Genomic DNA, 19,070 nt, shown 5'->3' with positions numbered 1-19,070 from the left:
AAATTTGAATTTATTTTAACTAGGTAGCTATTAAATAGTTAATAACTATTTAATAACTATTGTACCTAGTTAAAATAAATACAAAGTTGCCTGGAAAATAAAAATAAATCCTAAGCTAGCTACAATGTAACTATTAGTTATATTGTAGCTATCTTGGGGTTTATTTTATAGGTAAGTATTTAGTTTTAAATAGGAATAATTTAGTGAATTGTAGTAATTTTATTTAGATTTATTTAAATTATATTTAAATTACGGGGTGTTAGGGTTAGACTTAGGTTTAGGGGTTAATACATTTAATATAGTTGCAGCGACGTTGGGGTCGGCAGATTAGGGGTTAAAAAATGTAGGTAGGTGTCGGCGATGTTAGGGACGGCAGATTAGGGGTTAATAAAATTTAACTAGTGTTTGCGATGTGGGAGGGTGGCGGTTTAGAGGTTAATATATTTTTTTATAGTGGCGGCGATGTCCGATTCGGCATATTAGGGGTTAATTTTTTTTATTGTTTGCGATGGGGAGGGGGCTCGGTTTATGAGTTAATAGGTAGTTTATGGGTGTTAGTGTACTTTTTAGCACTTACGTTAAGATTTTTATGCTACAGCGTTAGCCCATAAAACTCTTAAAGGGACAGTCTAGTATAAATTAAACTTGCATTATTTAGATAGGACTTTTAATTTTAATCAACTTTCCAATTTACTTTTATAATCAAATTTGAGTTTTTCTCTTGGAATTCTTAGTTTAAACTAAACATAGGTAGGCTCATATGCTAATTTCTAAGCCTTTGAGGGCTGCCTCTTATCACAGGCTTTTGAAATCTCTTTTCAACACAAAGAGACAGAAAGTACACATGGGCCATATAGATAACACTGTGTTCAGGCACAGAAAGTTATTTAACATTTAGCACAACACAATGCTAAATTTAAGACAATAGATAATAAACAGTCACAGTCATGTGATCAGGGGGCTGGAAGAAGGTTCCTAGATACAAGGTAATCACAGAGGTAAAAAGTGTATTAATATAACTGTGTTGTTTGTGCAAAACTGGTGTATGGGTAATAAAGGGATTATCTATCTTTTAAAACAATAACAATTCTATAGTAGACTGTCCCTTTAACTACGTTTAAATGCGGTATCAGTCTTGACAGGAGAGGCTGTACCGCTCACTTTTTGGAAGACTCGTAATACCGGCGTTATGCAAGTCCCATTGAAAATATAGGATACGCAATTGACGTAAGTGGATTTGCGGTATTTTTGAGTCTAGCCAAAAAAGGGAGCAGTACACCTGTCATTTCAAGACTTGTAATACCAGCGTTAGGAAAAAGGCAGTGTTAGGATCTCTCAAAGCCTTCTTTTTTTAAGGCTAACGTAAGACTCGTAATCTAGGTGTAACACTTATCGCTCGCTCTCTAACCGACACCACGTTAGACAAACTGCTCTAAACCCAAAAGTAGTTATCAATATTTCACATTCCAGTGTTCTTGGAATTGTCATTTTTATTTTTAAATCTTTATTTCTATATACATATTGGATGATTTATATATCTATACCATTCTATCTAAATTAATATATACAGGTACAGATATATATATATATATATATATATATATATATATATATATATATATATATATATATATATATAGTATATAGATATAGATATAGATATATACGGAAATATCTATTCAAGAATGCAAAGAACATTTTCTTCTAAGTGCAATGTAAAATATTTCTATTCAAAACATAGTAAAACAAATTTAAACATTAAAATTGAATACAAATGATTTTTCATGTTTCAAGCTATTCCACTGAAAAGGGCTCAAAAGTATATATATATATATATATAAATAAAGAGAGGTGTAAGGTATCAGCGCTAAGTGGAAACCCAGAGACTAGTTTTGCTATTGAACTATTCCACTGCAAATTCTGCCTAAAATCTGAACAGGGAATGCCTAGGGTCCCCACCCCAGATAGCTCACTGCCCAAAATAGATAAAATTAAAGGGAAAAAAAGGGTGATAAAAGGCGCACAAACAGTTAAATAAATCAAACAATACGTGTAGATGATAATGTAGTCCTAGCCACAGAGGTATAGGTCAGTATAATTAAAAAACATTGTGACTGAAATTCAACATCCTCAGTGTCCCTGGAGGCAGAGAATATACAGAGAGGGAACAAAAGGACCACACAATAGTGCAATATTGTTTTGACAATAGTAAATCAAATTTTATTCAAATTAAAGGTAAAACTTGCTTACATTTGTTTACCCCAATCAATTATGAGGTATCAGTTAAGTGTTTTAAAATATGTAAAATTGTCCACCAATACTTCATGTATGTTTAGCAAAAATCAAACCATCCACATAGCAAGCCAAAGTCATTAAAAAAAAAAAGTTCTAACACATTTCAAAGGTGATAAACTACGTTCTTCTTCACGGGATCGATATGACTCATATCGATCCTCTGAAGAAGAAGTTATTTTATGAAGTAGTGGTGGACAATTTTGCATATTTTAAAACGCTTAACTGATACCTCATAATTGATTGGGGTAAACAAATGTAAGCAAGTTTTAGCTTTGATTTGAATAAAATTTGATTTACTATTCCCTCTTTGTATCTACTCTGCCTCCGGGGACACAGAGGAAAATAGAGAAAGGAATGAGGAAGGGATCTACCATACCCAAGCAAGCACCCTGTTGACTGATGAATCCAGGACCTCTTATTCTATCAATGCACAACACTTACCTCATTTGATTGAGGGTCTTTTAAGTAAGTGGGCAATTTTATCAGTTGGCCGAGATTATTGCTGGAGTCAACTATTGTCGTCACATACTCTATAGATATTGCTTCTATTTGAAAATATATCTAAAAGAACTTTATATTTCCTCTGCGATAAATATATGAACTTTTAAAAGAACATCTGTTGATCAATTTGTAAAAAGGAAATTGGCACTATATTCTATTATTTTCTTATATTGCTGATATTTTTAGATGTTGAATTTCAGTCACTATTTTTTTAGATTATGCATTACTAAGCTGATTTTTGATTAGACATAATATTTATAGATTGAACTACACCCTACTGACCTATACCTCTGTGGCTAGGACTACATTATCATCTACACATATTGTTTGATTTATTTAACTGTTTGTGCGCCTTTTATCACCCTTTTCCCCCTTTAATTTTATATATACAGTGAGTGCAGAATTATTAGGCAAATGAGTATTTTGACCACATCATCCTCTTTATGCATGTTGTCTTACTCCAAGCTGTATAGGCTTGAAAGCCTACTACCAATTAAGCATATTAGGTGATGTGCATCTCTGTAATGAGAAGGGGTGTGGTCTAATGACATCAACACCCTATATCAGGTGTGCATAATTATTAGGCAACTTCCTTTCCTTTGGCAAAATGGGTCAAAAGAAGGACTTGACAGGCTCAGAAAAGTCAAAAATAGTGAGATATCTTGCAGAGGGATGCAGCACTCTTAAAATTGCAAAGCTTCTGAAGCGTGATCATCGAACAATCAAGCGTTTCATTCAAAATAGTCAACAGGGTCGCAAGAAGCGTGTGGAAAAACCAAGGCGAAAAATAACTGCCCATGAACTGAGAAAAGTCAAGCGTGCAGCTGCCAAGATGCCACTTGCCACCAGTTTGGCCATATTTCAGAGCTGCAACATCACTGGAGTGCCCAAAAGCACACGGTGTGCAATACTCAGAGACATGGCCAAGGTAAGAAAGGCTGAAAGACGACCACCACTGAACAAGACACACAAGCTGAAACGTCAAGACTGGGCCAAGAAATATCTCAAGACTGATTTTTCTAAGGTTTTATGGACTGATGAAATGAGAGTGAGTCTTGATGGGCCAGATGGATGGCCCGTGGCTGGATTGGTAAAGGGCAGAGAGCTCCAGTCCGACTCAGACGCCAGCAAGGTGGAGGTGGAGTACTGGTTTGGGCTGGTATCATCAAAGATGAGCTTGTGGGGCCTTTTCGGGTTGAGGATGGAGTCAAGCTCAACTCCCAGTCCTACTGCCAGTTTCTGGAAGACACCTTCTTCAAGCAGTGGTACAGGAAGAAGTCTGCATCCTTCAAGAAAAACATGATTTTCATGCAGGACAATGCTCCATCACACGCGTCCAAGTACTCCACAGTGTGGCTGGCAAGAAAGGGTATAAAAGAAGAAAATCTAATGACATGGCCTCCTTGTTCACCTGATCTGAACCCCATTGAGAACCTGTGGTCCATCATCAAATGTGAGATTTACAAGGAGGGAAAACAGTACACCTCTCTGAACAGTGTCTGGGAGGCTGTGGTTGCTGCTGCACGCAATGTTGATGGTGAACAGATCAAAACACTGACAGAATCCATGGATGGCAGGCTTTTGAGTGTCCTTGCATAGAAAGGTGGCTATATTGGTCACTGATTTGTTTTTGTTTTGTTTTTGAATGTCAGAAATGTATATTTGTGAATGTTGAGATGTTATATTGGTTTCACTGGTAAAAATAAATAATTGAAATGGGTATATATTTGTTTTTTGTTAAGTTGCCTAATAATTATGCACAGTAATAGTCACCTGCACACACAGATATCCCCCTAAAATAGCTAAAACTAAAAACAAACTAAAAACTACTTCCAAAAATATTCAGCTTTGATATTATTGAGTTTTTTGGGTTCTTTGAGAACATGGTTGTTGTTCAATAATAAAATTAATCCTCAAAAATACAACTTGCCTAATATTTCTGCACTCCCTGTATATATATATATATATATATATATATATATATATATATGTGTGTGTGTGTGTGTATACAGGGGTCAAATCCTACAAAAAAAAATGTAGAAACTCACCAAAACTTCCATCATCTTCAAAATTAATATTGTTTTATACGCATAAACACACTTACATACACACACTCACACACTGTATTTATATGTATATAATCTATACACTCTGGGTAATGAAAGCAAATTAAAATCAACAAAGGGATGAATGGTTGGTTGCCTTTGGGCCTGATGGACACCCATGGTTACATTTTTACATGGCAGGGGTGAAATTTTTATTTGTAATTTAGGATTCAACTGATACTGAATACTGAGAAGTCAGACACACACTTTTTAGAACACATGTAGGGGCATTTGTACATTGAAAGCAAAACAGGTCCCCTTGCACCTTGGGATGAAACTGGTGGAATCTGCAGCAAATACATTATCTGCAGATAATCTGGCCAGGGTGTCCATAATTTGTTTTCAACTTACATGGTGCATAGCTAGCTTAGCTTCAGTTCCTCACACCCTCCTTCCTCCCCTTTCCTTCCGTTCCAGGGCGGGCTGAGAATTCAGTGTCTGACAGCAACTCCAGACTCCTCCTCTGTCACAGAGTCTCACCCACATAAGGTGCAATAGTCATATTTCTGCTGAGGGGAGTTAAATAACCCCAGAGCAAGCCACACAGAAATGTAACCATCATGTGTTTCACACAGTGCAGGGTGATCACATAACAGTACCTCTGACAGGCTTGCATTAAGTGTATTGTAATAATTACTAGAGGACCTAACTATCCCTCTAACCAGACTGTGCTCCAACTCCTCCAACCAGCAGCAGCATTGCTAACTGAAGTGGTTCTGTTCTCTGTCCATGGGGAACTGAGTTCCATCTGCAGAAATAGTGCAGGAACTCTGTTCCCATGCGTTCTCGATTGACTTGACCCCTGTGTGTTTATATGTATATACATAATTACACACACATACACATATTTATATATATATATAGATTATAGCCCTTTCCAGTCAAATGCCCCGCCATATACCTTTTAACCCTTATGAAACATTTTATAAGTGTAATAGTTTTATTTATATGTTTATGATGTGTATGATGAACATTTTTTTAATTCTTACACTTTACACTAGGTCTTCAGGCTCACCATTTACTTTAATTTTGTAATATGCACGTCAGCGTTGACGCAATATTACTTATTGTGTCCCGTGCTAACATTAGCGTGCCACTTGTAATCTAGCCCTCATTATTTTATTTACCCATTTTTTTAACTTGAAAATGTTGCTTCTTTCCTATAGTAAATGGTGTTTTACTTCTAGATCATACCATCTCTAAAAGAGAAGATTACTGAACTTGAGAAGCAAAATATGGACCTTCAAGGAACACTTTATGAACAAACCATGAACATGCCAGGTATCATTAACATTACTACGCAATATGTTTTGACAATCATATTCAGCTTGGGTAATCTTTTGTTTAGTTATATGTAGCTTTTTAATCCATTAGAAGAATGGCTGTTTGAGTATAAGGGACACTAAAGTCAAAATAAAACTTGATTTAGATAGAGAATGCTATTTTAAACAGGAGAGAGGGGTATCTGGAACACAGTCCAACCACCGGTCTGTGCAGCTGAAGGTAAAAAGACTTCTTATTCAAAAGATACTCTGCCAAAGTAGCCTGGAGGGCTGTACCAAACGGCGGATCAGGCCGTGCAACATACAAGGAGTCAGAGAAAGCAGGCACTGCTCGGTTAGATGGAAAAAAATAAAACGTCCGTTTATTGAAACATTAAAAAACATATAGTGTGATCACAGACAGAGGGCAGGCATGCATACAAGGCCAGTCTTACGCGTTTTGTGCCCCCTAGTGGCGCTTATTCATAGACTAGTCAGGTGTGGCAGAGTCAGACAATGATGAACCACTTGTTGTAATCATTTAGATAGCATAGTAGACAAATCTATAAGATATAGAAGACATATATCTAATTGAGATATATATATACAATGTAGACAAAGGTGGTAGATACCTAGTCAATGAATAATAGAGCATATGATTCAGATAAACCTAAGATGAAGGGTTTTCTGTTACTCAGCTACTAGCCAAATGTGGAGGCATAGAAAGCTGAATGCAAAATATAGAAGATATGAATTTAAGAATTTAAGAAACAAGGCTGTGAAATGTAATTCCTAACAACTTCATTTATCTATGAAATAACTGATATCAAACTATTTATTCATTCCCAGTGGAGTTCTGGTTTTTAATTTTAAGATCCAAAATAATTTTTTCTTATCAAGTATTTTATTTTTGTTGCCCCCTCTTATGGGGACTCTAGCTAGGTCTATGACCTGAACAGAGATATTGGGGGGTAGTTATCAAGCCGTCTACTTTTCTGGCTTCGCCCGCCCAATACGCCCGCCTAAGCTCGCCTCACATCGCCGCCGCGGACCTGAAAAAATACGCCTAAGTTATCAAATAAAGCTGTCAAAAAGCCGCGGGGCGATGAGCAGCGGACTGTGACAGTTATCACTCTTCCGATCTCGCTGCCCTTCGGCTTTTTCCCAGCTTTATTGCTAGCCTGTCACTAAGCACTCACACTAAACTACACTGTTCTACCCCCTATACCGGCGCCCCCGGAGCCTCCCGCAACTCAATAAAGTTACTAACCCCTAAACCGCCGCTCCTAGACCCTGCCGCAACTCTTATAAATGTATTAACCCCTAAACCGCCGCTCCTAGACCCTGCCGCAACTCTTATAAATGTATTAACCCCTAAACCGCCGCTCCAGGGACACCGCTGCCACCTACAGTATACCTAGTAACCCCTATCCTGCCCCCCCTACACCGTCGCCCTCTATAATAAAGTTATTAACCCCTATCCTGCTGATCCCGCACCTCTCCGCAACTAAATAAATATTTTAACCCCTAAACCGCCGCTCCCTGAACCCGCCGCAACCTATATTAAACCTATTAACCCCTATCCTGCCCCCCCTACACCGTCGCCACCTATAATAAATTTAATAACCCCTAATCTGCCCCCCCTACACCGTCGCCACCTATAATAAATTTATTAACCCCTAATCTGCCCCCCACTACACCGCCGCCACTGTAATAAAATTATTAACCCCTAAACCTAAGTCTAACCCTAACGCCCCCCTAACTTAAATATTAATTAAATAAATCTAAATAAATTAACTCTTATTAACTAAATGAATCCTATTTAAAACTAAATACTTACCTTTAAAATAAACCCTAATATAGCTACAATATAAATAATAATTATATTCTAGCTATCTTAGGATTTATTTTTATTTTACAGGTACCTTTCAATTTATTTTAACCAGGTACAATAGCTATTAAATAGTTATTAACTATTTAATAGCTTACCTAGCTAAAATAAAGAGAAATGTACCTGTTAAATAAATCCTAACCTAAGTTACAATTACACCTAACACTACACTATACTTTAATAAATTATTCCTATTTAAAAATAAATACTTACCTGTAAAATAAACCCGAAGATAGCTACAATATAATTAATAATTATATTATAGCTATCTTAGGATTTATATTTATTTTACAGGTAACTTTGTATTTATTTTAGCTAGTTAGAATAGTTATTAAATAGTTATTAACTATTTAATAACTACCTAGCTAAAAGAAATACAAAATTACCTGTAAAATAAATACTAACTTAAGTTACAATTAAACCTAATACTACACTATCATTAAGTTAATTAAATAAACTACCTACAAATAACTACAATTAAATACAATTACATAAACTAACTAAAGTACAAAAAATAAAAAAAGCTAAGTTACAAAAAATAAAAAAATAAGTTACAAACATGTTAAAAATATTACAACAATTTTAAGCTACTTACACCTAATCTAAGCCCCCTAATAAAATAACAAACCCCCCAAAATAAAAAAATGCCCTTCCCTATTCTAAATTAAATAAATTTCAAAGCTCTTTTACCTTACCAGCCCTTAAAAGGGCCATTTGTGGGGGCATGCCCCGAAGAAAACAGCTCTTTTGCCTGTAAAAGAAAAATACAACCCCCCCCAACATTAAAACCCACCACCCACATACCCCTAATCTAGCCCAAACCCCCCTTACAAAAACCTAACACTAATCCCCTGAAGATCATCCTACCTTTAGTTGTCTTCACTCAGCCGAGCCACCGATGGAACTGAAGAGGACATCCGGAGCGGAAGAAGTTAATCCTCCAAGCGGTGCTGAAGAAATCTTCCATCCAATGAAGTCATCATCCAGGCGGCGCTGAAGAAAAGTCTTCGATCCGGCCGATGTCATCTTCAAAGAGGCACTGAAGAGGTCTTCTATCCGGGCGAAGTCATCTTCCAAGCCGGGTCTTGAATCTTCCTTCCGCTGACGCGGAACCACCTTCTTCACCGACGGACTACGACGAATGACGGCTCCTTTAAGGGACGTCATCCAAGATGGCGTCCCCTCAATTCCGATTGGCTGATAGGATTCTATCAGCCAATCGGAATTAAGGTAGGAAAATTCTGATTGGCTGATGGAATCAGCCAATCAGATTCAAGTTCAATCCGATTGGCTGATCCAATCAGCCAATCAGATTGAGCTCGCATTCTATTGGCTGATCGGAACAGCCAATAGAATGCGAGCTCAATCTGATTGGCTGATTCCATCAGCCAATCAGATTTTTCCTACCTTAATTCCGATTGGCTGATAGAATCCTATCAGCCAATCGGAATTGAGGGGACGCCATCTTGGATGACGTCCCTTAAAGGAGCCGTCATTCGTCGTAGTCCGTCGGTGAAGAAGGTGGTTCCGCGTCGGCGGAAGGAAGATTCAAGACCCGGCTTGGAAGATGACTTCGCCCGGATAGAAGACCTCTTCAGCGCCTCTTTGAAGATGACATCGGCCGGATCGAAGACTTTTCTTCAGCGCCGCCTGGATGATGACTTCATCGGATGGAAGATTTCTTCAGCGCCGCTTGGAGGATTAACTTCTTCCGCTCCGAATGTGCTCTTCAGTTCCATCGGTGGCTCGGCTGAGTGAAGACAACTAAAGGTAGGATGATCTTCAGGGGATTAGTGTTAGGTTTTTGTAAGGGGGTTTGGGTTAGATTAGGGGTATGTGGGTGGTGGGTTTTAATGTTGGGGGGGGTTGTATTTTTCTTTTACAGGCAAAAGAGCTGTTTTCTTTGGGGCATGCCCTCACAAATGGCCCTTTTAAGGGCTGGTAAGGTAAAAGAGCTTTGAAATTTATTTAATTTAGAATAGGGTAGGGCATTTTTTTATTTTGGGGGGGTTTGTTATTTTATTAGGGGGCTTAGATTAGGTGTAAGTAGCTTAAAATTGTTGTAATATTTTTAACATGTTTGTAACTTATTTTTTTATTTTTTGTAACTTAGCTTTTTTTATTTTTTGTACTTTAGTTAGTTTATGTAATTGTATTTAATTGTAGTTATTTGTAGGTAGTTTATTTAATTAATTTAATGATAGTGTAGTATTAGGTTTAATTGTAACTTAAGTTAGGATTTATTTTACAGGTAATTTTGTATTTCTTTTAGCTAGGTAGTTATTAAATAGTTAATAACTATTTAATAACTATTCTAACTAGCTAAAATAAATACAAAGTTACCTGTAAAATAAATATAAATCCTAAGATAGCTATAATATAATTATTAATTATATTGTAGCTATCTTCGGGTTTATTTTACAGGTAAGTATTTATTTTTAAATAGGAATAATTTATTAAAGTATAGTGTAGTGTTAGGTGTAATTGTAACTTAGGTTAGGATTTATTTAACAGGTACATTTCTCTTTATTTTAGCTAGGTAAGCTATTAAATAGTTAATAACTATTTAATAGCTATTGTACCTGGTTAAAATAAATTGAAAGGTACCTGTAAAATAAATATAAATCCTAAGATAGCTAGAATATAATTATTATTTATATTGTAGCTATATTAGGGTTTATTTTAAAGGTAAGTATTTAGTTTTAAATAGGATTCATTTAGTTAATAAGAGTTAATTTATTTAGATTTATTTAATTAATATTTAAGTTAGGGGGGCGTTAGGGTTAGGGTTAGACTTAGGTTTAGGGGTTAATAATTTTATTACAGTGGCGGCGGCATAGTGGGGGGCAGGATAGGGGTTAATAAATTTATTATAGGTGGCGACGGTGTAGGGGGGGCAGATTAGGGGTTAATAAATTTATTATAGGTGGCGACGGTGTAGGGGGGGCAGGATAGGGGTTAATACATTTAATATAGGTTGCGGCGGGTTCAGGGAGCGGCGGTTTAGGGGTTAATACATTTATTATAGTTGCGGTGGGCTCCGGGAGCGGCGGTTTAGGGGTTAATATGTATAGAGTAGCTTGCGGTGGGCTCCGGGAGCGGCGGTTTAGGGGGTAATAACTTTATTTAGTTGCGGCGGTGTAGGGGGGACAGATTAGTGGTGTTTAGACTCGGGGTACATGTTAGGGTGTTAGGTGTAGACAGCTCCCATAGAACTCAATGGGATGTCTGTCAGCAGCGAACTTGTACTTTCGCTATGGTCAGACTCCCATTGATTCCTATGGGATCCGCCGCCTCCAGGGGTGGCGGATTGAAAACCAGGTACGCTGGGCCGTAAAAGTGCCGAGCGTACCTGCTAGTTTTTTGATAACTAGCAAAAGTAGTGAGAATGTGTCGCACTTGTGTGCGGAACATCTGGAGTGACGTAAGAATCGATCTGTGTCGGACTGAGTCCGGCGGATCGATGCTTACGTCACAAAATTCTACTTTTGCCGGTCTCGAGCCTTTGATAACTAAGGCGTATCAGCCTCGCCACAAATACGCTGCGGAATTCCAGCGTATTTGAGGTTGACGGCTTGATAACTAAGCCCCATTAGCTTTATTTGTAAAATGTATGCCATTAAAATCGCTGGCTACAGCTGATTCTTTTATATCATTTTTTACATCTCTCATATGTTCTCCTACTCTTTTTCTGAGCTCTCTGGAGATCTGTCATATATATATAGACTCTGGCAAAGATTGCAAGTTAGCATGTAAACCACCCATTGGGTACTACAATTGGCATGAAACTGGATCTCACATTTCTGATTGGTACTGCTGGATTTAAAAGAATCGCCTTTTAGAATGGTATTGCAAGTATTACAGTTTTTGCTGCCACATCTGAAATTTCCTTTGTGTTTTAACCATGTGGATTCTGTAGATAATGTGTTATTTTTAACCATGCTAGGTGATAGAGACTGTGCTAGGGTTCTGGGTTTTTTAGAAACAAATCTACAATTTTTAACAACTGGTTTTAAAATCTCATCCCCTAATAATAAATGCATATGTTTTTTAAGTATGTTGACAATTTGATCATATTGCATGGTATATTCTGTTGTGAACGCTATAGAATTGGTGAAGTCGTTATTTTTCAGGTTTCTATTATGGCTATCGATTGAATGGGTGTGAGATTTTTTCACTTGTTGGCGGAATTTAGCTAATTCGTTTCTGTTGTAGCCCTTTTTGACTAATCTATTTTCAAGTTCAATGGCCTGTTGTTCATAGATTTCATCTGATTTAGTGTTTCTCCTAAGCCTAATAAATTGTCCTTTGGGTATGGCCTGTATAAGGTGTGGGGGATGTTGCGATGGTATTTCCAGCAGTAGGTTTTCTGTAAGTTTTTATTTTGGGATCACACCATATGTTTTTTAATATTTCAATAAACAGACGTTTTATTTTTTCCATCTAACCGAGCAGTGCCTGCTTTCTCTGACTCCTTGAATGCAATTTTAAACAAAACTTTCCAATTTACTTACCTTATTAAATTGTGCATATTCTTTTTATAAGAACAATTTCTGAAGTATGAGCTGCGACTGAGCATCTGCCAGGATTCACAGTGTATAGCTATGAGGCACATGAAACAGGGGCAGGGAAATGGAAATACATTTTAAAAGTTTGTCAGAAAAAAAATATTTTGCGCATTTGAAAGTGCTATAACATTCTTCTTTATTATGCATTTGCTGATTATGCAATTCTGCTACATTTAATGGTCCTTTTTAATTAAGCCACATAATTATCAATTCCATATAATAGGAAAATCCTTTTTCTTTTATTGGATGGTGAGAGTCCACAAAACATCACATGTGGGATTACCCTCCAGTCCACTAAGAGGAGGCAAAAACAGACTACAATTCCTGAGCTTTAGTCTCTCCTACTCTCGCAGAATTCCTCCGTCAAATTTTTGCCTCCAAGATGGAGTAAGGTGAATTCTGAAGTTCTGATATACCTGTCATTGTTAGGGGTTCTCGAGCTGAGAACCACTTTCCCCCTTAGTGTGACTCTTGGACAGAGGGAATGACAGAATTCAGGAATTCAGTGAGGTAATGAAAATCTTCTATCAGGGTGGGAATGTCATAGGCCTCCGAGTTGAAATGTTGACTTGTTAGCCAATCCCCTGATCTACAGTGTGCTGCTCCTTGTGAGATCCTTGGCACTGTGCTTGCACTGCTTCAGCTAGGCCTGTCTACTGAAAGCAGTAATCTGTAGCTGAGGTTAGCAAAGTACACAAAGTTGGTGACAGGTAAGTACTTCCCACTTTCATGACATGCTAGCTATTAGCATGAACATGCACACATGATTCACATAACCTGGGGACATGTACACACACACACACTACATAACATATTTAAGCAATTTTGGATCTTTTTATTTTTTCACATTTAATCATACTGTCGCTTTAAGATTAATTCAACCAACTTTAAAGCAGTCGCTCTCTCTTCATCTGCATTGTTTTGTAGCCTCTGCTAGGAAATAGTGCTCATCGCCTCCAGGTAGAGCCTCCCAGTAAAGAAAAAAATGTCTTTCATGGTTTAGATAGAGCATGTCATTTTCATGATTCAGATAGAGAGTGTGATTTTAAACAGCTTTCCAATTCACTTCTATTTTCTAATTTGCTTTGTTCTTTTTGCATCTTTTGTTGAAATGCATAGCGAGGTAGGCTCACAAGCAGCAAAGCAATACTGGGAGATGGCTGCTGATTGGTGACTTCACATATATGACTCTTTTCACTGGCTTACCGGATGTGTTTAGCTGTTTTTTTAATTGTATGCTTGTATGCTCTATCTGAATTATCAAATAAATATTTTGAGTTTCATGTCCCTTTTTGGCAGACTTCTTTTGCACCTTTTTTCCATTTTTTTCTTCTCCTGAGTTTGCAGTAGCCATCTTACAGAGGTGTTGGAAGTTATTCCTGTGCCCTTGGAGGTGGGGAGACTGCTCTACCACATACAGGGAGTGCAGAATTATTAGGCAAGTTGCATTTTTGAGGATTAATTTTATTATTGAACAACAACCATGTTCTCAATGAACCCAAAAAACTCATTAATATCAAAGCTGAATAGTTTTGGAAGTAGTTTTTAGTTTGTTTTTAGTTATAGCTATTTTAGGGAGATATCTGTGTGTGCAGGTGACTATTACTGTGCATAATTATTAGGCAACTTAACAAAAAACAAATATATACCCATTTCAATTATTTATTTTTACCAGTGAAACCAATATAACATCTCAACATTCACAAATATACATTTCTGACATTCAAAAACAAAACAAAAACAAATCAGTGACCAATATAGCCACCTTTCTTTGCAAGGACACTCAAAAGCCTGCCATCCATGGATTCTGTCAGTGTTTTGACCTGTTCACCATCAACATTGCGTGCAGCAGCAACCACAGCCTCCCAGACACTGTTCAGAGAGGTGTACTGTTTTCCCTCCTTGTAAATCTCACATTTGATGATGGGCCACAGGTTCTCAATGGGGTTCAGATCAGGTGAACAAGGAGGCCATGTCATTAGATTTTCTTCTTTTATACCCTTTCTTGCCAGCCACGCTGTGGAGTACTTGGACGCGTGTGATGGAGCATTGTCCTGCATGAAAATCATGTTTTTCTTGAAGGATGCAGACTTCTTCCTGTACCACTGCTTGAAGAAGGTGTCTTCCAGAAACTGGCAGTAGGACTGGGAGTTGAGCTTGACTCCATCCTCAACCCGAAAAGGCCCCACAAGCTCATCTTTGATGATACCAGCCCAAACCAGTACTCCACCTCCACCTTGCTGGCGTCTGAGTCGGACTGGAGCTCTCTGCCCTTTACCAATCCAGCCACGGGCCCATCCATCTGGCCCATCAAGACTCACTCTCATTTCATCAGTCCATAAAACCTTAGAAAAATCAGTCTTGAGATATTTCTTGGCCCAGTCTTGACGTTTCAGCTTGTGTGTCTTGTTCAGTGGTGGTCGTCTTTCAGCCTTTCTTACCTTGGCCATGTCTCTGAGTATTGCACACCTTGTGCTTTTGGGCACTCCAGTGATGTTGCAGCTCTGAAATATGGCCAAACTGGTGGCAAGTGGCATCTTGGCAGCTGCACGCTTGACTTTTCTCAGTTCATGGGCAGTTATTTTGCGCCTTGGTTTTTCCACACGCTTCTTGCGACCCTGTTGACTATTTTGAATGAAACGCTTGATTGTTCGATGATCACGCTTCAGAAGCTTTGCAATTTTAAGAGTGCTGCATCCCTCTGCAAGATATCTCACTATTTTTGACTTTTCTGAGCCTGTCAAGTCCTTCTTTTGACCCATTTTGCCAAAGGAAAGGAAGTTGCCTAATAATTATGCACACCTGATATAGGGTGTTGATGTCATTAGACCACACCCCTTCTCATTACAGAGATGCACATCCCCTAATATGCTTAATTGGTAGTAGGCTTTCGAGCCTATACAGCTTGGAGTAAGACAACATGCATAAAGAGGATGATGTGGTCAAAATACTAATTTGCCTAATAATTCTGCACTCCCTGTAGAGCTTACCAAATTGGAGTTTTATATATAGTTTATATACTGTATTACTTAATTGAGACAAGCATGTAACTCTTGTCTCCTATCTAAGGATATTTTTGTATGTTCCCCTGCTCAACTTTGTGCTGAAGCAATTTCAAATCATAGATAGGGCTTTGCTGTGCTGCTTAGTACTCACACTGCTACAGGGGCAAGTATTCACTATCATGAAAATCCTGGCATTTCTACCGACCTAGCCCCAAAATTCAAGCAGTATATACACTTAGTTATTTCTGAGTTGATGGCTGTTATAGTTCTGCCAGAAAAACACAGGCACATGGATTTTGCTGAAAGTGATCCCTTACCTCTTCAGGGTTTTCCCTATCGAGTGACTCGCTGTAGAGCCACTGATCTAAAGAGGGGTGCTTTAGAGCCAGATTATTCCTCTTCTGAGGAAGGGTATTCTGAGTCTCGAGACCCACCGCCTAATCTGTTGGGAAGAACATGTCCTTCAGTTTCAGGCTAGAGCATATTCATCCCTTACTGTGCACAGTGTTAAAAGTTTTAGAAGTGAAGGATTCTCCCACTACTGACAAACCAGCTTCTAAAAAGATAATTTCTTTAAGCTGGTTCCTAAGCAGCCATCTACCCGTGCCTGACTCAATTGCCGAACTGATAAATACTGAATGGAATAAACCAGGTGTACCCTTTAATTCATCTGCAAAACTCAAATCTATGTTTTCATTACCTTCTTCCAAACTTGAGGTTTGGGAAATAGTCCCTTAAATAGACAGGCCATTTAAATTCTGACCAAGTGGACCACCATTCCATTAGAAGATAGTGCCTCTTTTATGGACCCCATTGACAGGAAACTTAAAGGTTTCAATAGGCGGTCTGTTAAGATAGCAGGTTTTTTATTTAATCCAGCTGTCAATGAAGCTTGTGTAGCTGCAGCTACCTTAGTTTGGTGTGATAACCCATGGGAACTGGCAGCAGGTTAAGTATCTTTGGAAGAAATCCAGGATTGCTTAAAGCTCCACTAAATGGCACACCCCTTTATATGTGATGCAGCAGTGGAGATGATCCGCATAAATGCCAAAAAAATAAATGCTGCTATTGCTTTTTTAGCTAGATAAGCCTTAAGTATTGGTCTGCAGATATAGTTTCCAAAAGTAGACTTATCTCTGCCCTTTAAGGGTAAGATTATTTTTGGCCCAGGACTGGATGTAATCATAGCTATAGTCAATGAAGGTAAAGGAGCGTTCTTACCTCAGGTAAAAAAGTTCAAAGGAAAATTCCTTCGTCAAACTCCTCCTTAAAACAGCGTTCAGAGTCACCCAATAGTTCATGGAAGTCCAAAGCTAAGCATGCCAAAAAGTTTACCCTGCTTTCAAGCCTGTATGAATGTGCACCCCACACTCCAGAGGTAATTCTATTAAGGGGGCAGAATTAAGCTTTTTGGGAGAGGTTTTCATTCCTGCACTCCTAGTGTGAAATTTCCCCTATCATGAGTTTCCCTGGATACAGTAAAGGCCAAGATCTTGTGTGCTTCGGAACTGAAAGTAAAGGGGGTAATTTCCCAAGTTCCAGAATTGGAACAGACCTTAGGGTTCTAATCCAATTTTTTTTTTTACCAAAATAGAGGGTACATTTTGCTCCATCCTGAATTTCAAGATCCTAAACAAAAGTCCCAACTTTCAAGATGTAGACTATATGCACTATACTTCTTTTAGTGCAAGAGGGACAATATATGTCTACCATTGACTTAAAAGATACTTATTTGCATTTTCCTATTCACAGAGACCATGTACAGTTCCCCTTTGCTTTGCTTTTCTTCTTAACAAGCATTATAACTTTGTGGCTCTTCCATTTGGCCATACCACAGCCCCAGGATATTTACCAAGCTCTTGGGGGACTTGTTGATGGTGTTACGAGTTTAAGACATCTCAGGGGTTGCCCTACCTAGACAACATTCTGGTACAGACATCTTCTCTACCGTTAGCTGTGAAACATACAGAAGCTGTCCTTCAACTGTTTCGCAGTCCAGGTTATCACTTTAGACTTTCATTCCTCAAGTTCGAGTTTCCTTTCTAGGTTTAATCATAGATTCAGTTTATATGCCCCTATCTCTGATGGATCAATGCATAGACAAACTTTAACAGGTGTGTGTTCAACTTCATCACTCTCTGCATCCATCACTTGCTCAATGCATTCAAGTGGTAAATCTCATGGCATCCACTTCAGATCCAGTTTATTTTACAAGATTTAATCTCAGTCCTCTGCAATCATCTCTTCTTAGACAAAACATTGTAGATAAAGAAGACCTGTTTTAAAAGATCATATTTGATCAGGAGACAAAATAATTTTTGACATGGTGGCAAACTCACCAATCCCTGGTCCAAGGTGTTTCCTTCCTTTGGAAAGTTTTGACTTTTATCGCCCCAGGTGCTAGCTTATGAAGTTGGGGGCAGTCTGGGGAACACAGGGCATTTGGTTTACTTGGGACATGAGGTTACTTACTAACATTCTGGAACTCCATGCTATCTTCAGAGCCCTACAAAGTTGACTCAATCTCTTACATTTAGTTCCAGTAAGACAATGTTACAGCAGTATCTTACATAAATCATCAGGAGAGAACTCGTAGTTGCTTAGCATCAGATGGGAGGAGTGCTACCACTACCTACTTTTAGCTATTCACATTCCGACAGTGAACAGCTGGGAGGTGGAATTTCTCGGTTGCCAGCTCCTTCTCCCAGGAGAGTGGTCTCAACTGCATAAGAAGGTACCCTGATACTGTGTCAGCTCTCAGGATCCTCAGACAGATCAGATAGATGCCCTAGTAGCTCCCTGTTTGTTCAATCTAATATACATATTTCTTCCATTTGTGTTGCTAAGATAAAGCAAGAACAAGTCTCAGTGATTCTGATAGCTCCAGCTTGGCTTTGCAGGATTAAGTGGACCTGATTCAATTTATTAATCAGGAAATTGCGGCCCCTTCATTTTGTCCAGCTCCAAAGAAAAATAGTCTTCTTCACAATGGTGATGTGGTAGGAGCTCTCATGTTGTACATGGAAGCCAGAGAATGATTTAGAATTTCTTCTTTTTTATCCATTTCTCTGGACCTTGCAAAAGTCAAAAGGCCACAGGAGTTACTTTAGCTGCTTGGCGTAAAGCCTTAATTTATAAAGAATATTTATATGCAGGGAATGAATGAACGAATTACTGATCACTCCATTAGAGCAGTTGCTACTTCTTGGGCCTTTTGTAATGAAGTCTCTATACCACACCTTTACTAAGTTTTAGCATTTTGACACATTTGCTTCCTCTGAGGCTGCTTTTTGTAGGAAAGTACTGCGGACCGTAATGCCTGATTAGTAACTCACCTGTCTTCTGCCTTACCTGTCTTGTTCCCCCATTACAAGGTTGTCTTGAGGACTTCACTACTTGGGTTCAAATAGTATCATCTTATGAAAGAAACAAAAATGGATATA

The 19,070-nt window shown here is 38.2% G+C and overlaps 1 protein-coding gene across 1 annotated transcript in view; it reads left to right on the top strand.

Moving 5' to 3' along the window:
* The window catches only part of MYO5C (myosin VC), a 315,165-nt gene that overhangs the window by 242,620 nt on the left and 53,475 nt on the right, over nucleotides 1–19,070 (top strand). The window contains exon 30 of the mRNA XM_053717482.1: nucleotides 6,089–6,182. Within this exon, the coding sequence (XP_053573457.1) occupies nucleotides 6,089–6,182 (94 nt within the window). The remainder of the gene's footprint in view (nucleotides 1–6,088; nucleotides 6,183–19,070) is intronic.

This window comes from Bombina bombina, chromosome 6 (genome assembly GCF_027579735.1).
Source record: "Bombina bombina isolate aBomBom1 chromosome 6, aBomBom1.pri, whole genome shotgun sequence".
Lineage (NCBI taxonomy): Eukaryota > Metazoa > Chordata > Amphibia > Anura > Bombinatoridae > Bombina > Bombina bombina.
The sequence above is the reverse complement of the archived record's forward strand: the minus strand, read 5'-3'. Positions and strand labels throughout refer to the sequence as shown.